The sequence below is a fragment of the Sorghum bicolor genome, chromosome 2 (genome assembly GCF_000003195.3).
Source record: "Sorghum bicolor cultivar BTx623 chromosome 2, Sorghum_bicolor_NCBIv3, whole genome shotgun sequence".
NCBI classification, from domain to species: domain Eukaryota; kingdom Viridiplantae; phylum Streptophyta; class Magnoliopsida; order Poales; family Poaceae; genus Sorghum; species Sorghum bicolor.
The window spans coordinates 3,385,442-3,412,849 of NC_012871.2; the positions used below are offsets into that span (position 1 = coordinate 3,385,442).

Below are 27,408 nucleotides of genomic sequence, written 5' to 3' on the forward strand. Positions count from 1 at the left end.
TCCACAGTTTTGTTGCCGGTAGGCAGTACAGCATCTGTGCTCGTTAGTCAGTTATTGGAATTTTTCTTCAAATAACCCTTGATTTCTCTGAAAGGTAATGGATTCTGATGTTATTAACATGTAAAATGCACTTTGCAGGTTCACCGCCAAAGCCTTGGGAGCGTTCTGGAGCTGAAGGAACATCAGGCCCAGCACCTTTCAAGCCCCCATCTGGTGGAAGCACCAGCGATGTTGTTGAAGCTTCTGGTACCGCTAAACCTGGCGAAAATGTTACTGCGACAGAGAGGAATGTCTCTGCTAATGTAAATAGCACTGTTTCGAGGCCTGTGCCACAGCGGCCTTGGCAGCAGACAGGCTATGGAAACACCTATGGAGGTATTCAACCTTTTCAGAGTTACTTGTTTCTTGATTGTGGTTGTCTTAGGAACACAATTTCAGTCTCAGACTGACGTTCGCAATTTGCCTTTTGGGTGCAGGATATGGTGGATCTAACATGTATAGTTCATATGGTGGATTCGGTAACACTTATGGTAGCGGCGGGCTCTATGGAAATAGCATGTACTCGAGTTACGGAGGAGGTTATGGTGGTGGCATGTACGGTGGTGGGATGTATGGAGGAGGCATGTATGGTGGTGGGATGGGAGGTTATGGTGGTTACGGCATGGGCGGAATGGGTGGTATGGGTATGGGTCCATACGGTAATCAGGATCCAAATTCAATGGGCCCTCCTGCATCCCCGCCAGGTTTCTGGATGTCCTTCCTACGAGTGGTAAGATACTTTTTACCACACATGCCCATTAATCAATATTTGGAACTGATCATTATTTGGAATTGTTATAGTTATGAATTATGATACAACACATGAATATGCCCATTCACATGTGGTATTGGTCACAACCATTTGCAGTTCCACTATGTTTACGAAATGTCCAATCACCCCACTTTTTATTTCCAGAAGGACCCAAGCAAGCCAATTCTAAACTATACCTTGTGAATCCAAACAACCCTATTTTATTTAGGGGGTCTTTAGTTCCCCATAAAATGCAAAATGCTAACTACTTTGGAATGGTGGAATGCGAAATACCAAAATTTTCAGGGTTATGTTTAGTTCCATCCAAAATGCAGAATTTATTGCCCTCATGAGGGCCTCTTGAGGCTCTTTTGGGTTTTTTTGGCCTCTTGGGGCCAAAATCCAAAATGGAGAATAACCACCTTTTTGCTAAAAATTTTGCATGGTGTTTAGTTCCATTATGCAAAATGATGGACCAAAACCCAAAATTTTTTGAAATAAAAGGGGAACTAAACACCCCCTTACCATGAAACCCTGACTGTTATAAATTCTGAGAGTATCAGATTTTCTTCTAGCTTTAGTTACATGGGTCTCTTTGTTATTCCCACCAGTACTTATCATTTATATGCACTGTTCAATTCATTGCTCTGATCTGTGTGCTTTAAGATGCTCATATCATACTGGCCGTATTTAGTAGTTTTATTAGTGAAAGTATTTGTTTTCATCTTTGCAATATGCAAACAGTAATTAAGCTACATAATCATTCTTACAAAGCAAGAACTGCCACTTCTTTTTTGCATTAAGTCATGCCTAATCTTAACACCTTAAACTGGCTTGAATGGCGGCAGATGCATGGTGTTGTCAATTTCTTCGGGCGAATCTCATTCCTTGTTGAACAGAACACTCAGGCATCCTATTTTTTCATGACAGCAATGCTGCAGGTACTTTTGCTTACTTGTCTTTTCTGCTGTCAGTATTCGAATCAAATAAGTCACTCATCTTCGTACTAAAATTGTTGGCATCATGGTGTTGGCCAGCTCTTCGATCGGTCTGGTATGCTCTATGGTGAACTTGCACGGTTTGTGTTGCGTTTGCTAGGAGTCAAAAGAAAGCCAAAGAAGGGCAGCCTTCAGGGACCTCAAACGCAGGCATTCGAGGGACCTAGCCAACAGTTTGTCGAGGCACCAAAAGCAAACAACTGGGACAACGTTTGGGGAAACTAAGATGCCTACGAGTGGAATGAGTTCAATCATATAGAAACGTACAGTTTAAGGAGCAAGGGCTATGGCAGTTTTGCCTGCTGGATCACAAGGAAGAAGAGTGTGGTCAGATATCCTTTTGTGGCAACAACTAGGGGAAGTTGCGAAGAATTGCTGGGTCTCTTCTGCTTTTCACAACTTTTCGTTAATGTACCTGTGAGGGGTGTGGCCAATGACCACGGGTATGGTAGGGTTTGATCGCAACTGTAAGGTTGATGAACGGTTTGACAGTGCACTGATATATAGCTGCTGCTGTTGTGATATCAGTGTGGGTATTGGTTGTATATCTCTCTGGGTATATAGTAGTCGGCCTTCGAAAAGAATACAGCAAATGTTTGTGTACCAGTCTCGTCTAATTTGGTTTTGAATTTGGACTTGATGAGAGTACCCCATGCAAGTGTGGATTCTGTTGTGATGGTACCTTCTGTGAATATGCTTGTAACTTAACTGTCACGGTGGCATGGAGACTGGAATGCTTCTATGAAAAAGTCTACTTAACCCCACAACTATTGGTAGCTATCTACTTCACTCTCTCACCTGGTTTAAAATCAGGTATTCTATTCCTCAAATTATTAAAACCTGTCTAAATAACCCCATGAGATGGTTTTGAAAGTGGTTTTGCTGATGTAACATATTTAAAAGTCTATATAACCCTCTAACCTATCAAAGGTTAACTGTATGACTCCATCATCAACTATAAAATATGTTAATGTTATTATATTAACATATTTAAAATAAGAACAAAGTTTTAATTAAATCTAAATTTTAAAATTTGGATATTTGTTCGGATATCACATTGACGGACCTAGAGCGCTGCCAAAGCATTTTTGCTCATCCGGGGTGTCTCTTGCCAATAAAAGTAGCAAAAGGTGACATGCTGCTTGCCACGTATAACAACAAAGAAATCCTGAAAACTGGGAGCATTTTGTGTGACAAGGCAAAGAGATAAACCTACTGATGATAACATAAATTCAGTTTCAGAATAATCAATCTCTTTTTGTTTTGCTGGGGACGGAATGCGAGCAAGCTGTGGTGCAGAAGCGGATGAGGAAGTAGTGTAGGAGAGCTACCCTCGCTTCCCACCCTCCAGTGTCTCATCCACTCCACGGACAAACACATCTCTTTCCCTGCGCGCACTTCCATTCCATGGACAAATAATTGAATTCCGGTCGCTTTGTCTGTCTGTACATGCAGATTGCACAAGGCTCCAAGGGCGAGCACCCTCATCTCTTATACGAGTATTACTCTCGCCTCCACCACACCCTCCATCCATTTCTTGGTCTCCACACGCTTTGTCCGTTCTGCTGCAAGGTAACAACAGCCTAGCTATCTCCCGTTCCTTCTCTTCATCATTCAGATGAAGCCTGCTGCTGCAAGCATTCACTGTCAAGACTGAGTAGTAACTGGCTTGGTTCCTTGTTGTATTCAACAGTGGATCGAAGAAGAAGCGCAGGTGTTGATCGAGGAGCCTGCTGCCGATCGACGACGGACGACGCCAGCATGGGGGAGATCACCAATGTCATGGAGTACCAGGCGATCGCGAAGCAGAAGCTTCCGAAGATGGCCTACGACTACTACGCGTCTGGAGCTGAGGACGAGTGGACGCTAAAGGAGAACAGGGAGGCCTTCTCCAGGATCCTGTGAGCTCCGTCTCCCTTCTTCATCCCACTTTGCTATAAAACGGGCTGACCTCCCGATCGCGAGAAAAAAAAAAAAAACTTGCTATCCTTCCTATGTTCTTATTCTTCAGCTGGTGTAGGAGCAGCAGTTAGTTCGTTCGTGAGATAAGTTAACTAAGCCAGTTAAATTACAAGGGGAGCAAAAATGGGCCATAACCATACATAGGTAGTTCTGTTCATTGATCAGGCTCTACTATTCTTTCATCAGGGTTTCAGTTTCTGTAAAATTTTACTTATCTATTTAGGGTGGAAATATTTGTACAAAACATGTAATTCATACTGTCGACTTCGTGCAATAAAGCATAACGTGTAGCAGGTTTTTGACACTTCACTGTGTTATAAGTATTACTCATCAACTCAAGTTCATCCTAAAGCTACAGCTTAGTAGTAGCAAAGGAAAAGGACAGCCAGCCCCAAGCTAGCCTAAGTTTTCTCAGTCAGTTCTCATGCTATCTGCACTTTTGAATTTTTTGTCATTCATATACTGAATGTCTGATTTGCGCTTCCTTCGTCCAAACATATATGGCTTCAGAGCTGCGTAGTTGCTTATCTGTTGTGAAATCTGATTTTGGTTAGGTTCCGTCCACGCATACTGATCGACGTGTCCAAGATCGACATGACCACCACCGTGCTGGGATTCAAGATCTCCATGCCTATCATGGTTGCCCCCACTGCTATGCAGAAGATGGCTCACCCAGATGGTATGTCGTTGTAAGATCTTGTTTTGGTTTGGTTCGGTTGACACCTCTGTATGCTCCTCCACACAACAGCATAACATGTTTAATGCTAGTTCTCTGAGAAAACATGTTTAGTGGGAACTGACAAGCTTCACCTTCAAAACAAAGCATGTGAACTCCTGCATCTCGTCCTGCATTTTTTGAGCTGAAACCATCTTCATCCTGCTTTCAGGAGAGTACGCCACAGCACGCGCCGCAGCTGCAGCAGGCACTATAATGGTCTGTAGATGTCACAGTGATTAAAAACAGAATTGTACCATACACAACACAGAGTGATGTATCTACGCTGATGATACTGAACATACCTCCATGGCCTGTTCTTTTTCAGACACTGTCATCCTGGGCAACTTCAAGCGTTGAGGAGGTTGCCTCAACTGGACCAGGGATCCGATTCTTTCAGCTCTATGTAAATACATTGACACTTCACTACTACAACACAAGTATCTTCCTTCACCAACTTAGCTTATCAATGGCTATGCATGCACATTGCCATGAATGTTTAGGTCTACAAGGACAGGAAAGTGGTGGAGCAGCTTGTGAGGAGAGCTGAAAGGGCTGGGTTCAAGGCCATCGCGCTCACCGTCGACACCCCGCGCCTCGGCCGCAGGGAGGCTGACATCAAGAACAGGTGAGCTGGGCTGGCTTTATTGTACAACTACTATTTGCTTTGCTTCAAAACAGCTGCACGGACTAATGGTGATATTAGTGTAGCACAATACTACAATGTACTGAAATTCAGTACATTGATTGTAGTAACTGAAACATCATCAGAAAGATAGTGCTAGAAAAGATGCATATGGCAGGCTTTCAGACAGGTAATAATCTGAATGTGACTGTTGCTGCAGATTTGTTCTGCCACCACACCTGACACTGAAGAACTTCGAAGGTCTGGACCTCGGCAAAATGGACCAGGTGAAGTACTGAGCCCAAGTTTCAGTGCAGCAACAGTAGTACATTGCAGATGCCCTCCGTATATGGATACAGATCATTTCTCCACACTTACTGATGGAAGAGTTTGTGCGCGCTGAGCATGAGCAGGCAGCTGATTCAGGGCTGGCTTCCTACGTCGCCGGCCAAGTCGACCGCACCCTGAGCTGGAAAGACGTCAAGTGGCTGCAGACCATCACCACGATGCCGATCCTCGTCAAGGGAGTGATCACCGCTGAAGACAGTAAGCTCGCGCTCTGCTTGTTTCATTCACCAGTCGATGTCGATCGGAGGAACACACGCGGTGGCCGGTGGATGTGCTTGCTGATGCTGTTGCGTGTTCGCGTCGCGTCGCAGCGAGGCTTGCGGTGGCGAACGGCGCGGCGGGGATCATCGTGTCGAACCACGGCGCGCGGCAGCTGGACTACGTGCCGGCCACCATCAGCGCGCTGGAGGAGGTCGTGAAGGCGGCCCGGGGCCAGATCCCCGTCTTCCTCGACGGAGGCGTCCGCCGCGGCACCGACGTCTTCAAGGCGCTCGCCCTCGGCGCCGCCGGCGTATTCGTAAGCTAGCTAACGTGTCTTCCGCCTCCCTGCTGTCGGAGTTTGTTTGTTGCATTGTACTTGCACGGCGGCTGGCTGATCGGCGGTGGACGCATGCATTGGTTGTTGCAGGTCGGGAGGCCGGTGGTTTTCTCCCTGGCGGCGGCGGGCGAGGCCGGGGTGTCCAACGTCCTGCGGATGCTGCGGGACGAGTTCGAGCTCACCATGGCGCTCAGCGGCTGCACCTCCCTCGCCGACATCACCCGCAACCACATCATCACCGAGTCCGACAGGCTCCGCGTCATGCCGTCGCGCTTGTAGATGATCAATAATCAATCACCTGCTACGCTACGCCGCCGGCTGCCCACCTCGCGAGGCTCGCTCGCCGCCGGCCGGCCGCGAACGAAGACTTATCACCCCGATCGGGGATATTCAGTTTCGTGCATGTATGCATGGATGCTCGATGACGATGATACTATTAATTCTGGACTGCATATATGTTTTGTTTCATAAAAAGATCCGATCACTGTACTGTAAAATCTTACTACAGATTACATGCATGGTGTGGTGCATCTTCATTAATTAATTGTTAATAATGGCGCATGATGATCGCTGTATTTGGTCAGAAAACATTTCTTCCAAATGCTTTATGTGTGCCTACTATCTGTGAAGAACAAAACAAACATCTTTGCTTGCCATCAGCAAAACGAAACAGAACAAACAGCAGATTCCAATCAAATTCCAATCTCGTCGAAAATAAACAAACTATCTTTCCGTCTTAACGAGACAAGTGTCGGAAAAAAAAACAAACAAACTATATATATATACTGCGAGCGATGCACGCTGCCCCTCATGTCAACAGAAAAAAAAAATTAAAAAGAGAGCTCTTTGATCTAGCTAGCTATCAGACCAGACGACGACGTCAGCAAGGCCGGCTGCCGGGCGGTTCGGTTAGTGCCTCATCGCCTGACAGCCTGAGCCTGGCGGCCGCCGGCAGCGTAGGGCGGCGCGACAGCGGCGGCCGTCCTGGCCTTGCGCTTCTGCAAGAACAGCTGCAGCGACCGCTTCATGGACAGCCCGGCGGCCGCCGCGGGGTCGATCTCGACCACCGGCGCGGCAACGCCGCCGCCGCCCTGCCGAGAAGAACCGACGACGCCGGCGGCAGCCAGCAGCCGCGACGGCGCTGCCGCCGCCGCCGGTCTCACGAGGCCGCTGTCGCGCGCGCACCGCGGCGGCACGGCGCTAGTGCTGCTGCTGCTTCTGTCGCCGTCACCGTCCTGCAGGCGGCGGCGGCGGCAGTCGTCGCCGTCTCCCCGCATCAGCTGCTGCCGCCGGTGGTCCGCCGCCTGCAGGGTCTCCTCGCTCGCCATGGATATGATCGCCCTTGCCTGATGCACCAACACAGCCGTAAATTAAACCCGTACACACCAACCAGTAACTTGAAACAGTAATTACACGAGTTTAATCAACTATTAAACACAGTTAAGCTAATTGTGGAATGCATACATCTCGATCAAGACGACGTGCGAGTACGCTGTTGCAGAAATCGACGTGCATAAAAATCCTCAGTCGTCAAAGTCAAAAAGAAGGCAATGCTTTTTTCCCCCTGGCCTCGACGTGTTGGTTTGGTTTGGTTGTGTGCCAGTTCGTCGTTAGCGCGCGTCGTTGTTTGCGTGTGGAGAATGGAGATAAGAAGATGGCGGCAGATGGAGACGACGACGACGACGACGAGACGAAGACTACAATTATATTTTCTGGAGGGAGGCGAAGTCAGACATTGTTATGACTTTTACGATCGAGATTCGAGAGTTGATGATCATCATCACACACAGGTTTTATAGCGTGGTTAATTAATTGCGGTGTGATTTGGTCAACGACCCAGCTACCAGCTGACGATCGATATGCATGGCGCGTAGTATGTGTGTCCCCTCGATTTGGCGCAGCACGTGCGGAATTGTTCTGTGAGAATTTTCAACGGTGACCGAGCCATGTTAGCTGCATGCAACGACTGAGACCTCGATCGGAGTAAAATCACCTAGCTCGCTCAGTTTCTTTTCATGGAATTTGTGCGCCGGGCCGGGATGAAAATTCCCAAGAGACTAGTGTTCCTGTTTTATTGGTTTATTCTACTCCTCAATTTCAAAGTTATAAGTCATTCTAATTTTTTTTAGACATATAGCTTTTACTATGAATATAGATAAGTAATATATATTTAGGTTAGTAGCATAAGCTATGTGTTAGAAAAGTTAGAATAACTTACAGTTTGTTATGGAGCGAGCAGAATTTTAACAACACTATTGTCTTAGTGATAGGAGGTTTGTTTGTTAGCGACGAGTTCATTGTGGTGGTTTCGTCGATTTTAAAATATATGTTGGCTCAATCTCCCGGGAGGTGCTTATTATAAAAATAGTATGTGCGTGTATTTATAGAGGTAAGAGTATATACATATGCATATGCATAGTATCTATGACATTACTACTTTTACAAAAAAAAAAGTTCCTCACATAGCCTAGTTCAATACCAGATTAACCTGTTTTTGTCCATCTAACATGTCGGTTGATCTGAACACTAGTTCTTGGGAGATTCAAGTCGCCCTTAATTTTCTTTGAACATGTAATTAATCTTTCTTCTCCTTTTCTTTTAGGGTATCTGTATGAATTGCTATCTAGGGTTTAATTAGCAACCGATCATTCTTCTTCTTCGTATACATAAAAGATGGGGAAGTATGTGCTCAACGAAAATAACAGAACCAACAGAGGTCATCTAACAATTTACTACTTGTTTTTCTCGAATACATAGAAGATTTGCACATCTTTATTCTAAGATGGGGAAGTAGTGAAAGTTACAACGACACGTAACATGACGTATATACTAGGAGGTAATTTAGGCTGTCTCCAATAGCATATGCATTTGGAAACCCAAACCCAAAATAGGTTTCCAACACAATACTTATAGCCTCCAACAGAGTACCCATACAGAAAACTCATTTTGGATATCAGGGGAGGCATAACCCAAATTTGGGTATCATCTCTCCTCGAGGTCTTCTTGTTGGAGAAGACTAAAAATATGTATGGAACCTTTTATCTATAGCGCTACCCAAAGGACAAATGAGTCTTGTATTTTGGGTGACGATTGTTGGAGATAGTCTAAGTTGTAACACCCAAAAAAGGTTGTAGACGTATTTACTTCCTTATCTAGTCTAAACTGAACCACTGCACATGATCGATGACGCCGGGGGATATATGAAGTAACTAATTAAAAGGCAAATTATTATTGCAGATGAGTTTTGTGGGTATGAAAATTGACTGTTTTTATTCTTACAAATCCAGCACAAACTCATCTGAAAGGTGGTCACCCAGCCTACTACTGGTAGGTAATGGTAGCAAAAAGGACGAGTTCGATCGTTCATGCGAGTTTCGTGATCCGGATGTATAGCTGTATATTCCAAGAATAACGACTGCATGCATGCCTGCCGTGCGTGCGTACGTACGCCATGGCAGACTTAATTGAGAGAGCAGCAGGCTATCTCGTTGCAAATTACTTGAACAATTGCAGATTAATTCTCGTCGCATCAGGATTCAGGACTGATCCATGCATGCAAGCAGATTATTACTAAGCGTACTAGTAGTGATGATGGTGATGAAACGAATCCATTACCTGGACCTCGGTGACGTCGACGGCGCACACCCGGCCGTTGTAGAAGATGGTCATGTTCCTCCTCGCCTCCGCCGCCTGCGCCACCGGCGCCGGAGGAGGAGTAGCTGCACTCGCGGCACCGTCGTCGTCCGCCCCCGTCCTGAGACGCAGGCTGAGCTCGACGCCGCCACCGCCGCCGCCGCCGCTGCTCCCGTCACTACTCTCCTCATCATCGCCGCACCACCGCCGCCGTCGCTCCTTCGCCGCCGCCGCCGCTCTGTAGGCGTCGCCACCACCGTCGTCGTCCCTCCCGCCCTCCATATATCGATCACTAGCCTAGCCCTCTAGTCGTCGATCCTCCTCTCGAGTTCGAGTCTCGATCGATCGACGATCGACTAGCTAGTAGGCAGATTAATTAGATGGATGTGGAGCCGACGAACCCCGGCCGGCGTCTCCTGGCCTTCAGTTGGATGGTCGTCTCCTTCCTCTGGCCGGTCTGCCCCGGCCACGCGCGCGTATAAGTACTACCCCTCCTCCTCCTTGCTCTCGACTTGACTGCGCGAGGCGCGCACGTGGAGAACGCGCGCGCGCGCCCCGAGGAAGACGGCGCGCGCGCGGGAGAGGAGGGTGGGCGCCGACTAGTGCGCTGCGGCGGGCGGTGCGGGTGGCGTCCCCCCCCGTTTTTTTTTTTTTTTTTTTTGGGGGGGGGGGGGGGGGTCTTTTCCTTGCTGTTTGCGCGTTTATTGCAACGTGCTCTGTGCCTGTTGGTTTGTGTTGGGCATGCGATGGGTTTCCGTGCTCCATTTTTGTCCAAAGCACGCCGGCTAATCCGAATCAAAGACTTGACCACCCTTCGAATTCTCCATCACCGCTCGCGCGCTAATTCCAAACGTGTGCGTCTTCCTCTCTCGGCGCACACACTCTCTCATACACATCTTTTCGCGCCACCTTTTTTTTTTTTACTGTCGGCAGGCAGAGGAAGACGTGTATCATAGAGAATGTATATGCGGCGTGATTATTGGGGGTTTTCTGCGTCGTAATAAAGTGGTAAAGACACACGTGTCGTGACCTAAATGGATGGATACGGTTGGTTGGTTGGTTGGTAACAGGCGCGCATGCAAGATAATTAAACGTGTTATATGTGTTCTTTTATCGGAGCTAAACTATTTCTTCTTTGGAAAAAAAAACAAAAAAAATGGACGCCTCTGCTCGATCCTGTTGAGCGCGCGCGCGAGGGGACCACCGTCAAGTACTCCTATGTACGTGCCCGTCACGTTTAAACGGTGATCCGGCCAGGACCATTTTGATCAAGATGATGAGACTGCTCTTTAATTGATTTGATTTGATTTATTTCTTTTGTCGTTTTATTTATTTCCCCAGTTTCATTTCTTCGTCGCCGGCTCTTTTCCGGCGGACGTGCAGTGCCCAAAAGTCGCGGAATCTGATGCCTGGGGCTCACAAATAATGTCATTCCTCCTCAACAAGTCAATCTACACACACAAAAAAAAAAAAAACAAAAGTCGTATAAAATAAATAAAACCAATCAAAAAGGTTCAAAGTCCACCAGGAATAATAATGTTGAAAGCGAGATTACCTCCTCGTACATTTACTGCTCGACGGGGAAAATGTGTCTTCTCCGGCTATATTCAAGTTCAAAGAGTAATATTGGAACGAGTATCATGCACCAACAATTTCCATTAAAATCTTAGCGAGATTAGCGAGATGAGGTGGTTCACATACTCCTACATACACCCACGTTTTAAATTTGGCTCTCTTGCAAACATCCGGACCACCAAAGCTTGTTTTGTTATGTGCAGTTAATTAAAAAAATTAATTAAGGTGCCCGTTTGGCAACCAGAATCATTTCGGGATTAGCGAGATTAAAATCTTAGCGATATTAGCGAGATGAGGTACTCAGGTTGATGGATTAGTTATTCATAATCAGGGCAGAGAGTAACCACTGATGGCAAGCTTGGCGTGTGGTAAACTATAGAGTAAAGTCAGTCTAAGGCCAGTCTCAATGGGAGTTTTATATGAGTTTCATTTATATTAAATAAGTTGCCACATATATAGCGGTGTATTTAAGAAGAGAAAGAACAAATATATATGTTTCATATAGATAAAACTCTCTTGGCACGATTATTAACTCTCTATGAGTCTTGAATTTAAATGCCTATAAAATTATAAAATAAAACTCTCCATTGAGAGTGGTCATCCAAGTCTCATTTTATTTTACATGACATGATAGTTTTGAAAATAACGCCATGAATTAAACTCCCTGCTAGTGAGACTGGCCAAAGAAAATTGCTGCATGGGACGCGCAAATTATTAATTGTACACCAGGACTATGTCTGATCTTTGCGATTTATTTGCGATGTGGCGATGTGTCTATCTCGTGCATGGAACCTGATGCCTCAGCTCGGAATCCTTTTGAACACAGCCACATCGCTACAGCAATTATATCTCTCCCTCGACATGCCAATTGAGTAACCAATTTAATGTTGAAAGCAAATTAAGCTGCCCTCCGTTAGACAATTATTATAGTATTATATATGTTGAAACGAATAGATACGAATCGAGTTTGATGCACCGACAAGTTCGTTTAAAATCTTACCAGAGTTGAGGTTCATGGTATGCAAGCTTTGGCTCTCTTGTCAAATGCCTAGGACCAGTGTGTGCAAAACTTTGTCGTGTAGCCGCAATTGTTGCCTTGGAAATGAGCTGCTCGCCGGAAATTGTAACACTCGGATATGATACCTATCTACTTCGTCAGTTCCAAGTTGTAAGATTGTGTTAGATTATAAAGCTATGGCTTCTAAAAAAACTGTCCTAAGTTGTGAGCTGTGTGATAAGCTGTTGGTTGTAGAAAAACTATAAGACAAGTACTTCCTTATCCCAAATCATAAATCACTTTGACTTTTTTTTGTTATATCTATTTTCCAAAACCATGAGCTACAGTGTTTTATTCCCTTCATTCCAAGTTTTTTTTTTGTAATTGTGACAATAATATAAAGACAGTTCTCCGGACCGGTCCATGGCCCACTATATGAAAAACACCAAATTTAATACAGATTTCAACAAAGTATAAGTAAATCACATTCAAGTCACAACTTGACAATTCATATAACACAATATACACATACCATATTTCACATGCCAAAAGTCACAAGTTTCACAAGTCACAGAACTTGATATTTCAAGTTTCACAAGTTCCCTGATACCAGTTCACACCGTGCGTGCTGTTAAAAGCGGGCCGGGCCATGCCGCCCTACGGGCCGAGGAGTCAGTCCAAGCACAGCCCGCTACGTGCTTCGGGCCGACACGGGCACGGTTAAAATCAGGTTGTGCCATGCTTGGACCGAACCAAATCACTATACTTTAGGCCGTACCTTTGATCCGCGAGCTGCATTTAGAAAAGTAACGAGCATTTGAATCACTGTACTATATCTACACGTGCGTGTATATGTCTTTTGAGTGTTCTGGAGATCCCACGTTGGGGCTACTACTAATATAATAGCGAATTAAAATATGTCTAATTCTAAAAAAAAAGGATCCTTTTTTGGAACGCAAGGAGTTTTTCTACCTGTGTTTTTCGGTAAAAATAAACTAATTTATTTAAAAATCCTGAATGATTTCTGCTAAATTCCTATGTTCCAAAGAGGTCTAAAAGTATTATTTTTCTGAAAAAAATCCCTACAGTTACACTAGAGTTAAAAAAAAATATAATTCTAATAATTTTAGAGAAGAGAGCTTGCACGGCATTTTGGATGTAACTTTACGGAAGGAAAATGAAAGCAGATGATGGGCATGGCTGCACGCCACTACTCATGTCGCTGTTCTCACGCTAGCTTCGTGCCGGCACGTGCAAAATGAGGCACTAGTCATGCATGGGAGCCACGTGTTCGTTACATCAGTTTGTTTACTCCTTCCTCGCCAACTTGTGGGTCCCATGTCCATCCCTAATCTCGTGCAGGCGTAGCACGCAGGTCTGCTAATTAACGTGCTAATTCCAACGGTTTTTCCAGCAGAAACCCAAATGCGCAAGCAAATCCATGTGAACCCCTCTCCAAAATCCAGCGGGCAAAAGCAAACAGAGCAGTTTTGAGCTGTGAAGCACTGCTGCCACAAAGTCCACGACTGTCGTATTCACAAGATTGAGAACGAACAGCTCTCAGTCGTCCAGCATCGTATTCATCATCATATCTCCGAGGAAGGATGGGCACATGTCGGATGTTAGGCAGCCCATGTGAACCAACCAAATCTTTACTACAACTAATAATCCATAGGTTGTTGTATAATGAATGGATGGAAAAGAATCAGGTGATGCAATCTTCAAAAGGAAAAATATAAAAATAGAGAAAGGAGACGTAATGCTTCCCCAAGTTTCAGATATCTGACCTGACTACTTAAAAGTAGACATGTGTCATTACTTGCCTGGCTGGCGTGCCCTATAGCACTACTTCAGCACTCCTTTTCAATAAAACAACAGTATTTTCCCTCCCAAAACATTACAGTAATCAGACAAATATGCGCATTGAAAGTGTAGGTGTATAGTTTTTTTTTTTAAGATCCGGCAATGCTGATTGATAAAAGGGGCAAGAAAAACATCAACGTTTTATAAGTGTGAGCTGTGCTACAGCCGTGCGGAGCTTATTACATAACTAACTACTCGCTAAAGATTGAAACGACCAAAAGAGACCTGAGGGCCTTACAACTTGCTAAAGACCACTGCAGCGCTGTTTACTTTATCTCAGGTCTTGTTTAGTTCCCCAAAAATTTTGCAAAATTTTTCAGATTCTCCGTCACATCGAATCTTTAGACGTATGCATGGAGTATTAAATATAGATGAAAATAAAAACTAATTGCACAGTTTGGTCGGAATTGACGAGACGAATCTTTTGAGCCTATTTAGTCCATAATTGGATAATATTTGTCAAATACAAACGAAAGTGCAACTATTCCTATTTTGCAAAAAAATTTGGAAGTAAACAAGGCCTCAGCCACAATCATCTAGGGTATCTTTGTGCCCCTTTTGAAAAATTTGTCATTTCTCCAGTTCCAGATACTCCAGATGGTCAAGATTACCAAGGTTTGGCATTTCTTTTCGTTGCTTCTGCAGGCTTGGCTGTAGCAATCTTCAAGTTCTAGTTCCTGGCCACCAACCCAGCTGTTTGGGTTGAGGGTGTTTGAAAGCCCAAGTTTGGTTTTGGTAATTAATGACACCAAGTTGCTAATGCCTTGTGTTTAAGTGATTTGAGTTAGGCATAGCAACACATGTGATGAAGGTGCATGGTGGCATGGAAAGGTGGCCACATGATCACAAAGGGATGAAACATGAAGTGAAGATCATTGTGATAGACGAGGAGCAAAGCTATCAAGGCAAAGGTATAAACATAGGGTTTTGCTTTTGCCGGTCTAAGATGAGTAGAGAAGTGATTGACCGGGTTTAGGATAGATAACCGACTATCAAGAGGGGAAATCACGGTTATCTCTCAAATCAAGTGCTACTAGGTCTACATCTTGAGCATATGCATTAGGATCTAGTAAAGTGCTAACTTAACTCCTTTGGTTAAAATGTTTGTGAAAAGCTAACATACTTGCACTTTGGTGGTGGACACTTGTTAGTGTTAGCACATTTACAAAGGAGGTGGAGTTCCTAGGGTTGAGAGGGGTGTGGGTTCCTCTCGATTCGGCGCTTTTGAGAAAAATAAGTGTATATTTTCTATTGCGCCGGTGGAAATTTTGGAGAAGTCGCGGGAGTGTTTTCTCAGTGAGAAACACTCACCGGACGCTGAGTGCGGAGGCATCGGACGCTGGCCTCAGAGTCCGGTGTGCTTGACCCTGCTAGGGTTGAGCACCGGACGCACTCTGAGAGCGTCCGGTGGTTAGCGTCCGGTGTGCGGGCGTTTTGCGACCCTCTCTGCGCATGGGTCCGGTGAGCACCGGACGCTACCGGTGCTTAGCGTCCGGTGACCCTGCGGTTTGCGGAACTCTCTGCGCATGAGTCCGGTGTGGACTTGCAGAGCGTCCGGTGTGTTGCAGGTAGCCGTTAGAAACTGACACACGAAATCGAGGAAGGACACGTGGCCAACCCCTAAGCACCGGACGCTGGGGTTCGAGCGTCCGGTGCCCACTTGGTAGCGTCCGGTGCCTCCGAGTTCAGCCCAGTGAAAACAGCCAACGGCTAGTTTCTCTGAGGGACTTATAAATAGAAGGTGGCCGGCTTTGGGAGGTTCTCTCTTGCATATTTGAATACTTGAGGCATACATTGAGCTAGAGAACACTCCCTCCACTCATCTCCTTGCTTGATTGCTAATCCTAGTGAGATTGAGTGAGATTCAAGTGCATTGCTTTGAGAGTTGCATTTAGTGGCACTTGATTCTTGAGTTTGCTGCAGATTTCTTGTTACTCTTGGGTGTTTCCCGACGCCCTAGACGGCTTGGAGCAGCGGTGGTGTTGAGCTCGTGATTGGAGATTGTTTCGAGCCTCACCAAGTGATTTGTGAGGGGTTCTTGAGCCTTCCCCGAGGGAGATCGCAATTGACTACTCTAGTAGATTGCTCGTGGCTTGGAGGATCCCTATCTTGTGAGTGGATGTGTGGCACTCGCTGAGGGTTTGGCTTTGGATTGCCAATTAGCTCGTGATCCATCAAGTGGGTGTATCGCCACAACGAGGAGTAGCTTGCCGGGAAGCAAGTGAACCTCGGTAAAAAATCTTGTGTCATCTCTTGCCGAGGTCTCTCTTGTGATTGTGCACGTGATTGCTTGGATATATTTCTACTCTACAACATTGGTATAACAATCACTCCCCTCTCCTTTACCTTTGTGCATACCTTGCTAGTTGTGCAGCTTGTTTAGCTTAGCTATCTTGTTTAGGAGTGTGGCAAGCTTCTAGTTGTGCTTTCTTGTTGTAACTAGTGTTTAGCTTTCTTGCTAGGCTTGTGTAGGTGGCTTGCATAGCTTAGTTGTGCTAGTGCTAGAATAGCTTCGCCTTTTGTTTTACTAATCAACTTGTCTAGTTGAAGTTTGTAGAATTTTTAAATAGGCTATTCACCCCCCTCTAGCCATTTGGACCTTTCAGTGTTGCAAGCACTCCATGTGGCTATCAATTGCCAGATCATCCGCGAGCATGGGCATTCGAAGAACAGGTGCAGCGCCGTTTCCAAACTGCGTTCACAAAGAGCACAAAAAAATAGTTATTCTCCCACCCACGCACCTGTAGCCGCGACACCATCCAAAGTCTGTTCTGGAGGAGCAATGAGATGAAGAATTTGCATTTCGCTGAAGCCCACACCTTCCAGATTAGAGATGGATAGTTTGATGAAATTTGACATGCAAACTATGCTACGTAAGCTGACTTTGCATAATATACTCCAGAACTCTCAAGTATCCCGGTTATCATATTATCTCCGGTATACTATAAAATATAGTTAATGAAGACTCTACCAATATTTATTTGACATCGCAAATGTTATTATCTTATCATATGTGTTTGGTCAAACTTAAGATGGTTTGACTCTCCAAGATTCTTAAATGACGTATAATTTAGGACGGAGGGAGTATCTTTTGAGGAAAACATGTCGAAAGTAATCTCTTCATCTCTAACAGCGAACAATGTTAACAATTATCAATATCTGTCAACTTGTGGTGTCTACAAAGGCATCAATCTTACTATTAATGATTAGAGGTTCCAATAGATACATCACACGCGCTAAGAAAAAATATAAATTTTAGAAATTCTCATAATAATACAAAATATCTAGTCTTTAATTTGGTAGACTCTAATTATCATCTCTGATAATAGCCACTAAATCTATTGTAATTCATAAAAATATTACCCACCTCTGCCATTATAAAAAAATACTTAAAGTAACCCCTTAATTGTGCTTATAAATTACTCACCCTGTGTTGGTATATGTAACGCACACACAGGTAAATCTACAAGCGCACGAATATCGTTGTATTTTTCACCTAAAAGTATTCCAAGTATCACATTCACAGAGAAACATATGAGAGTAACTAGAGTCCATCTTAACTAGGAGTAGCAGCAAGGCTAAGGATAAATAGGAGCGTAGAGAGAATAACTCAGGTTCTCTAGTTCTGATATCGGTAATCTATGTCAATGCTTGCATTCTACAAAGAACTCAACAAACACTTGCATTCTAACGCTACCTCGTGATCTGCCACCAGTCCGGAATACAGGGTATTTAATATAAAAATGACTTTTGTCAATGTTTTATATTTAAAGATAAATTTTAAATGTACAGTATGAAAGGAGTAGGCCTTTAAGGGAACATTTTAGTTCCCCGTATCAGCAGCTCACATGCGTGCACTACAAGTCATGCTTCTCATGTCAACAGAAAATAAATAAATAAAGAGAGCTCTTTTATATCTAGCTAGCTAGCACGACGTCAGCAAGGCAGGGCGGTTATCTCATCGCCTGACAGCCTGAGCCGCTCAGGCGGCGTAGGGCGGCGCGACGGCGCGGCGGCCGTCTTGGCCTTGCGCTTCTGGAGGAACAGCTGCAGCGACCGCTTCATGGACAGCCCGGAGGCCGCCGCCGGGTCGATTTCGAGCACCGGCGCGGCTACGGCGGCGCCGCCGCCCTGCAGAGGACAACCGACGACGCCGCCGGCAGTCAGCAGCGACGGCGCCGCCACTGGTCTCATGAGGCCGCTGTCTCCCGCGCACCGCCGCCGCGCCACTGCGCTAGTGCTGCTGCTGTCAGCGTCCTGCTGGCGTCCGCGGCCGCCGTCTCCCCGCATCAGCTGCTGACTCTGCTGCCGCCGCCGGTGGTCCGCCGCCTGCAGGGTCTCCTCGCTCGCCATGGATATGATTGCCCTTGCCTGATGCGCGGAATTGATAGCAGTAAAAACCGTACACAGCGATCAGTAACTTGAAGCAGTAATTACACACCTACCTGTTCAGTTTAGCTTGGAATTGCGTATAAGGCCTTGTTTACTTCACCCCGAAAACCAAAAACTTTTCAAGATTTCACGTCACATCAAATCTTGGAGCACATGCATGAAGTATTAGATATATACGAAAATAAAAACTAATTGCACAGTTTGTCTGTAAATCACGAGATGAATCTTTTGAGCCTAGGTAGTCTATAATTGAATAATATTTGTTAAATAAAAACGAAAATGCTACAGTGCCGAAATTGGAATTTTTTTCGGAACTAAACAAGGCCTAAATAAATTGATCGTTGTCGTCGTCGTCAGTCAGTCGTCGTGCATCCGGACCATATAAGGCCGGGCAGTACGGCGTCGATCAGCCGTCAAAGTCAAAAAGAAGACACAGCATTTTTTTTTTCTCCCCATCGACGTGCGTGTTGGTTCTGTGCGAGTTCATCGCTGCGTAATCGCGTTGTTTGCGTGTGTGGAGATAGACAGATGGAGACGAGGACGAAGACAATTTGTGGAGAAGGCGAAGTCTAATCACGATTGAGTGTGTTGATCATCACAGCTGCGGGGAAAAAAAAATCACAGCTAGCTTGCGTGCGGTGTTATTATTTGGTATTGGCGCGAATGTCCCCCCGATTTGGCGCAGGACGTGCGGAATTTGTTTTCTGAGAATTTTCAACCGTACGTGACCAAGCCATGCATGCATGTTACTTGCAACGAGTGAGACCCTTTTTTTTGGTGGGGGGGGGGGGGGGGGGGGGCGACTGAGACCTCGATCGGGGTCAAATCACAGATTAAGATATATGTTTTAGTAGTAGTAAGTATGCCGGTTCACAACAAATCTGAGTGTGGTCGTTTTATTAATTTTATTAAGATATGTTGGCTCAAACTTTTGAGGTGTATTGTTGTAAAATATAGGGGTGAGAACGTGGTGCATATATACAGTATCTATGTGATTATAGTTTTTACAAAAAAAAGTCCTAACTCAGCCTAGTTCAATACCAGATGAACCTGTTTTTGTCTAACTAATTAACATGCATGTGGGTTGATCCGAACAGTTGTTCAACTCGCCGTTTTTCTTTGAACATGCAATCTTTTTTTTTTCTTTTTCTTTTGGGGTATCCTGTATTTCATTAAAAAGTATCTGGTGAACGAAAATAACAGAACCAACACAGCGGACATCCAATTTACTAATTTGTAAGTTTTTTTTTTTTGACATCACTACTTGTAAGTTTAAATTAACACCCAAAAAAGGTTGTACGTACAAGTATTTACACTTTCTTGTGTAGACCGAACTGATAACCACATGATCACGCCGGGGGATGAAGCAATAATAAATTAAATTGCATTTGAGTTGTGTCGTGATGTGTGTGTGTATACATGGTCTCTCTTTTTTTATACAAAACCAGCACGTACAATCTGAAGGGTGGTCACCGAACCAATGGTAGCAAATGATATATACGAGTTCATGCGAATTTCGTTATCCGGGTGTATACCAACAACAAGGTACGACTGCCTATCGTGCGTGGCGTACGCCATGCATGCGTGGCAGACTTGAGAGAGCAGCAAGCTAGCTTGTTGTTGCAAATTACTTGAACAAATTGCAGATTAATTCTCGTAGCATCAAGATTGAGGACTGATCCATGCAAGCAGATATATTATTACTAAGCGTACTAGTAGTGATGATGGTGATGAAATGAGTTATATATTACCTGGACCTCGGTGACGTCGACGGCGCACACCCGGCCGTTGTAGAAGATGGTCATGTTCCTCCTCGCCTCCGCCTCCTGCGCCACCGGCGCCGGAGGAGGAGTAGCTGCACTCGCGGCACCCCCACGGTCGTCGTCGTCCGCCCCCGTCCTGAGACGCAGGCTGAGCTCGACGCCGCCACCGCCGCCGCCGCCGCCGCTGCTCCCGTGACTACTCTCCACCGCATCCTCCGGCACCACCGCGCCACCGCCGTCGCTCCTGCCCCGCCGCCCCCGCTCCGGCTGCGACGCCACCGTCGACGTCGACCCTCCCGCCCTCCATACTAGCTGTAGCTAGCAACTAGCTGATCCTCTCCTCTCGACGGCGATCGATCGAATCATCTCCTTCCTCGAGAGAGAGATCTAGTCTGCCCGGCCTGCGCTCGCGCGCGCGTAAAACTACTACTCCTCCTCCTCCTACCCTTGCTGTCGACCGACTCAACTGCGCGAGATCGAGGTACGCACGTGGAGAACGCGCGCGCGCGCGCCCGAGGGAGACGGCGCGGGCGGCCTCTAGCTGGCTGGCTTGGCCGCGCGAGCGAGGCGAGGCAGGCCGACTCGTCGTGCGTTTCTTCGGCGGGCGCCGCGCGGTGGTTCCTCTCCTTTTTGGTCTCTCTTTCTTTGCTTTTCCCGTTTATTTCAACGTGCTCCAGCGGCTGGTTTAATTTCTGCGATCCGCGATTTCCATGCTCCATTTCGTCCAAACCACACACACACACACACACACACGTACTGCAGCTAGGCTAATCCGAATCGAAATCAAGAGACTTGACCGCTCGCTAATTAATTAATTAATTAATTAATTAATTAATTAATTATTAGAAACGTGCGTTTTCCCCTCTCGGCGCAAACTCAACATTTCGGCCCCCCACCTTTTCTTTTACCGTCGGCAGGAAGACGCAGACATGCATATGCATGTGTCTGTGTGTGTGTTTTTGCCTTTGTTTTTGTGGTCATGGAGTTTAGCGACGTAAAGTCACACGTGTCGTGACCTGATCGAATGGGTGGCTTATGGTTGGTTGGTTAATTGGTACGTACTAGTATTTGGAAAAAGAACATAGCCGGCTATGTTTACTTACGGTCTTTTCTTAGCTCATATAGTACTGGACTTATCGCTATTAATATAGGTGCTTCATCACTTGTCTTTCTTACAAACTTTTCTTCATTCTTATGTATAAGCCGGTGTAAGCTTACAGCTTGCTTATGGTCTCTTTCCTTTCCTCTCTTTTCTCCACCTCAATATTTAGCCGACTTACAGCATGTTATTATATATTTGCTCTAATAGGCGCATGCAAGATAATTAAACATATGTTCTATTGTCCTGTGCTGTTTATTTTCGGATCTGCTAACTCCTGGTCCACCGTCACGTACTATACGTGCTCGTCACGTTTAGATGACGGTGAGCCGGCGAGTACCATTTTAATTAAGATGAGACTGCACTTTAATTCATTTTATTTGATTTGATTTATTTCTTTGTCGTTACGTATTTATTTCCCCCAATTTCGCCGGCTCCATCTTTTCTGGCTGACGTGCAGTGCCGCGCCCATGTCGCTTTCGACAACAAGTCAATCTACACACACTAAAAAAAAAGGTCGTATATATAAAATAAATAAATAAAACCAATTAAAAGGTCCAAAGTCCACCAGGAAGGAATGTTGAAAGCGAGATTACCTCATCATGCCTATATATATAATATATATTAATTTATTTATGTGTCGTACGCCTCAGGTAATGTTGAAATTCATTCAGAGACTAATATCGGAACGAGTTTCATGCGATGCACCAACAAAGTTCGATTAAAGATCTTGGCGAGTTGAGGTGGTCGACATACTCCTACGTACATACCCACGTTTATAGTTTGGCTCTCTTGCAAGTTGCAAACATCCGGACCAGCAAGGCTTTGTTTTGTTACGTGCACAAAATTATTAAGGCCTTATTTAGTTTTTAAATTTTTTTTAAGATTTACCGTCACATCAAATCTATGGATGTATGCATAAAACATTGAATATAGATAAAAAATAACTAATTATATAGTTTGTCTATAATTTGCTAGACAAATCTTTTGAGCCTAGTTAGTCCATAGTTAGACAATAATTACCAAATAAAAACGAAAGTTGTACAGTAGTCAAAGTCAAAAAAAATTTGCGAACTAAGAGCTAAATTGATTAGGTGTCCTTGGGAAACAAAAAATGTTTCCGATTGTTGTGAGAGTTAGTAGAATCACTGCCAAACGGGTTGGGTAGGAAATATTTCACTTGACAATCACTACAAATGTCTATAGTTTTTATATATGCCTGGCAAGGAGAAACATCTATGAGTTGGTTTCATTTTGATTCTGTTTTTTGCCCCCCCCCCCTCCGTATCACCGACGAACTATACTTTTAGTTAACTCTTTTTAAGTAAAATATGTTAAAAATGTTATACTTGAGTAGTTATTTGCCCAAAAAAAGTATTGAATTGACTATATATGAAGAATATTTTTTTTATTTTTTATTTAATCTAGTCTACCAGCCAAACAGTTTGAAGAAATGGTTCTGATTCATCACCAGAAAACTTTGTTGAGAGCATTTGAATCTAAAATGCACCCTAAATACCCACAACTATACTCTCCAAAGTGAGCTACTCCCTATTCAGGTCGAGTTCAAAACTTCAAGGATGAAAAAGTGTGTGTGCGTGGGGTGTTTCTAATGCTTAATTACTTCGTCTCCTAAGATTGTAGCCCAATACAAGTGCACGGATTGATGGTTTAATTAATTTATTTATGATAACGGCAGGGAGTAAACTGTTGATGCCAAGCTATACCCGTGGTAAACTTTGGAGTAAACTCAGCCTGAAAATTGCTGCAAGGGACGTCAAATGATTATACACCGGCCAAGGGTTCTATTATCCAAACTGCTCTTTGCGATTATATTATTGGCCTGATGCTGCCTCAGCTCGGAATCCTTTTGAACACACGCCACATCGTTACATCAATATTATATATATATATATATATATATATATATATATATATATATATATATATATAGACATGTCAACAACGAAGATTGAAAGTGAGATTACCAACTCATATTTAATATTGAAAGTAAAGCTGTCCTCCATTACCATTAGACCATCAATAAGTCGAAACGAATAGATACGAATCGAGTTTGATGCACCGACAAGTTCGTTTAAAATCTCACCAGAGTTGAGAGTTGAGGTGCATGCATGGTATGCAAGCTTTGGCTCTCTTTGTCAAATGCCTAGGACCAGCGTGCCAAATAAACTTTGTCATATAGCCGCAATTGTTGTCTTGGAAATGAGCTGCTCGCCGGCGTCTGAAGCTCAAGATATGCATTAGGACAAGAAATTGAGACATATTTTAAGATCGGAGAGTGTTGGGGGCTGGCCGCATCCTTCTCCCTGGTAACTTTGAAGGATATCCTTCACCCGAAGGACCTTTGCACGAAACTGCGCGGAGGATCCTGAGAAAGACAAACGCTGACGCGTCTCTTGTGATACTGAGCAAATGCAGGGGCTGAGACATCGGCGGAGGTCTGCAAGCGGAGAAGGAAGGAAACTTCGAGCCTTCCCGTGGCGGAGGATGGCCGAAGGAAGGGCGAAGGACGCGGCGGAGGGGGCAAGCCTCCGGCGCGTCTGAGCCGAGGAACCTCCGGCGTGGCTAGGACGAGGAACCTCCGACGTAGAAGCGTCGGAGGATCGGCGGTCGGGCGGAGGATTCGAGCATTCGACAGGCTGAAGCCCTAGACAGGGAGCGCGTGAGGGGCTCGTGGTGTGAAATTACATAAATGATTTAGGGTCAGTAGACTGTAACATAGGAATATGCTGGGATATTCCCCCACCGTCACGGGGCATTTCTGTAATTGTGTTAGGTCGGTTTCCGAGCCCTATATAAAGGGAGCGAAGCCGTCACTAAGGACAGAGGGCATTTACTGTTTCCACCTACTGTTGTGCCACTGTTCACTGTTGCTCAGTCTCTCACTGCAACGTGTGAGAAGGCTCTCAATTCACCGTGTTGCTGGGGAATGTGGTGCGCATTTTCCCAACAGAGAGGTTACATGAGTGCTAAAATTGTAACACTTGGGTTTGATACCTAGGAGTATCTACTTTATCGGTTCAAACTGTTAAGTCGTTCTGGCTTTTTCATCCATGCATACTTTTACTAGCTGCGTACCTACTAGATATACATTATATCTAAATACATGATAAAATCTATATATGTATCTTGAAAAGCTAGAAGAACCTATAATTATTTGGAATAGAAGTAGTTAACCAAATGACCTTCGTTCGACCTTTTTGATTCATTTATTTTGCTACATATCTAGACATGTATTATTTATCTTAATATCTAAATGTATAGAAAAATAAATATATAAAAAAAATCAAAACGACTTATACCTTAAGTGCCAAATCTCTGTGCATCCCAAGACATAACTATGTTAGGAGGGCCATAGTGCCAATTCCACACTAATTTGACCATCCTAACGCCATGCGTAAATATAAATGACTTTATTGGTGCCTCCGGACGGTAAAATCAGCCTAATATAATGACTAAATACGTAATTACATGTATATACCAGCGTGTTAATACACACGATAGAAAACCAAAATGTATAGTAACCGTCAAACTAGGGCCTTGTTTAGATGCGAAAATTTTTTGGATTTCGCTACTGTAGCACTTTTGTTTGTTTGTGGCAAATATTGTCCAATTATGAACTAACTAGGATCAAAAGATTCGTCTCGCAATTTACAGATAAACTGTGCAATTAGTTTTTATTTTTGTCTATATTTAATGCTTCATGCATGTGTCGATGTGATGGGGAATCTTGAAAACTTTTTGGTTTTCAGAGTGAACTAAACAAGGCCTGGGCAAATTTCCATGTATCATGCATCTTATAGGGACAGGTTGAGAAATCGATGCTTTGTTGAAAAAAAAACACTTGGAATCGTGCATCATGCGTACAACGAATGAACCAATTGTTTTTATATACAAGATAAATACTCGTACTATATACTAGGAGCTAGATAGCACACAGTGCACATGTGCATGACGGTGGCGGCGCTGTGGAAAACCACCAAAATTGTAGACACAGTGCACCCTGGTGCATTCCCGTACGTGCGCACGGATGCAAATGTATGTATCACCATGGCCGTACGTGTTACTTGCAGGGCTCTGCATCACACGCTACGAAAGTGCATGGAAGGGCGATCGATCGTTCTTCAAAGGGGCACGCAAAGTTTTGTATATATGTGTAGTACAACCCAAAAGTTTGAAGATGGATGGAGCTCTCTATATATCTTGCTTTCCGAAAAGTTTGTTGAAATCTGATTTGTTTCCAAAATAATTAAATCCTACAATAAAGCTAATAACTTACTATTTTTTCTTCACAAAAAAAACTATTTTCATTTTTAACAACTTGATGATGAAAAAACAATATTTATGACACCAATAAATAGATTATAAACATATATTTATTATGTATCTAGTTATAACAATTTGATGTCATAAGTATTAGTGCTCTTTTTTATAAATTTGATTATTTTTTTAAAAAAATTGAAAAATTGACTTAGAACAATTCTTAAAGTTGATTTATTTCTAGAACTAGAGGGAGTCCTTTAGTTTTGAGATTTCCCGCAGATTTTGTCAACATGAGAAGAAACATAGATGCACGTGTGTCCTCGTATATAATTCAGCTCGGGAAAATCACCAAATGATTCCAAGTACTAAAAAACCAAATATTTATATTTAGTTTAGGCGCAGATCTCTCGAGACGTTGTTTGCTCCCTTTTTGTACTATACTATACGAATCGTTTTCTGCATGATAGAATATATATAATGATACCTTTATAGTCCTTTCAAGATTCAACTGCTAATGCAAGTTGCCCATGTTGGTGAATCTAGAGAGAAAAAGGTAGGCACGCATGTGTATTACTGAATGTTAGGCATTGATTAGGTCAGGAAACAACATGGAAAAAAAGAGATTAAGTCAAACTTCTTAATGTTTATTGGCATGTACATATTTGTCTATGTTAATACTACACTTACTCTCTCTACAGTATTGATTTCTATAGTTAAAATAGTCCCAAATAGTAGGTAAGGCCAATAAAAAAACCTTTTTGGACCCCACTATTGTCGAAGTTCCACCCTCAAGCAACTCTCTATGGCCAGATCCGGTGCCTACCACCCGATCCGATGCCTCTCATCCTCCAACAGTTGTAGCAGCTTGGTGACCTAACGTTGGCACCAAATTATTCTTTGGGATGAGGGCGGGCAGCGGAGACAAGTGAGGACTCATGGCCGCCACTGTTTCTGACTGAGGGTGGCGCCAGCCGCGAGCTTGCTAGACTCGTAGCCTTATAATGGTTGATGGAGCCACTGCAAAAAAGAAGGGCTGCAAGAGCCAAATGTGCCCTATTATGACCAAGTGTGTGTGTGTGTGTGTGTGTGTGTGTGCAGTTGTGGTCGATGGTGCCTGCATTTGTTCACGGTGCCCAAATGCAAGATTCTAGACACAAGGTCGTTGATGCCAAGATTCACCTCTAGCAGTCATGGAGGATGTCATGTGAACCACAAAGTGTGCAAGCAACGAGTGTGTGTCAATTGTGGTCTTGGCACTAGTGTGGACGGAGACATGTGGCTATTCGCCATGGGGTGCTTCGTCGTCATGATGTTTCTTGGTAAAAGTTTAGCTCAGCTCACAGTAGTGCCAATGACAATAGTGTCCTCATGTGTCATGTTCATTCTTGGAGGTGTCTTTGAAGAACCACTCACCACTTTGCCATGTGTGTGGTCTTAGGGTGTAAACCAAATCTGGTGTCCCCAAATGTGTGATGGTGGCATCTTTCATGTCATTCTCTTTCTAAAGGTGTCACATTATTTGGAGACAACCTGCACCTCGTGGATGCTAATCCTTGCACATAGCCCAAATCCACTTTGGTGCTCAAACCCTAGATGTTTGCACAAGTTACTAGCTAACAAATGTCATCTTCACAGTGTCTTTACTCCACCATCATCCATGATCCTTGATTGCTTTGTCTTGCCAAATGTCAGGTTAACAAGATGATCCTCTCTCTTGGATCTCCTCATTCTCCTTTTATTTGGCCTCCCTCCTTTGAGGCTTTCTCTCATCAATTGTTGTTGTTAGTCATCAAAGGATCCCTGATGTGCTTCCATGACAAAGTAAA

At 44.3% G+C, this 27,408-nt stretch overlaps 2 protein-coding genes and 1 pseudogene across 4 annotated transcripts; 1 reads left to right on the forward strand and 2 right to left on the reverse strand.

Moving 5' to 3' along the window:
• Positions 111-6,564, forward strand: LOC110432425 (annotated as a pseudogene). Its single transcript, XR_002449874.1, has 14 exons — positions 111-375; positions 477-769; positions 1,639-1,731; positions 1,828-2,244; positions 3,111-3,360; positions 3,482-3,689; positions 4,305-4,429; positions 4,638-4,684; positions 4,794-4,871; positions 4,969-5,093; positions 5,311-5,377; positions 5,504-5,636; positions 5,750-5,955; positions 6,067-6,564. The product of XR_002449874.1 is annotated as an uncharacterized LOC110432425 (transcript).
• On the reverse strand, positions 6,648-10,165 carry LOC8079939 (protein TIFY 5). Of its 2 annotated transcripts, XM_021454052.1 has the most exons (3): positions 9,592-10,165; positions 7,245-7,322; positions 6,648-7,205 (listed from the first exon to the last, which is right to left on the reverse strand). In XM_021454052.1, the coding sequence occupies exons 1-3, from the start codon at positions 9,889-9,891 to the stop codon at positions 6,894-6,896; spliced, it is 690 nt and encodes a 229-aa protein (XP_021309727.1). In that variant the 5' UTR covers positions 9,892-10,165; the 3' UTR covers positions 6,648-6,893. The 2 variants fall into 2 exon arrangements, with proteins under 2 accessions (XP_021309727.1, XP_002461466.1); XM_002461421.2 differs by having other exon boundaries at positions 6,648-7,322.
• On the reverse strand, positions 18,003-20,843 carry LOC8079940 (protein TIFY 5). Its single transcript, XM_021454053.1, is given in 4 exon segments — positions 18,003-18,053; positions 18,056-18,415; positions 20,188-20,412; positions 20,414-20,843. Coding segments are annotated over 4 exon segments (729 nt in total). The 5' UTR covers positions 20,507-20,843.

Excerpts from the sequence above, each read along its gene's own strand:
- LOC8079939 (XM_002461421.2), bottom strand. The coding sequence starts at position 9,891 with ATGGAGGGCGGGAGGGACGACGACGGTGGTGGCGACGCCTACAGAGCG. Across the intron at positions 7,323-9,591 it reads TCGACGTCACCGAGGTCCAG|GCAAGGGCGATCATATCCAT; the intron begins GTAATGGATTCG and ends TTGGTGCATCAG.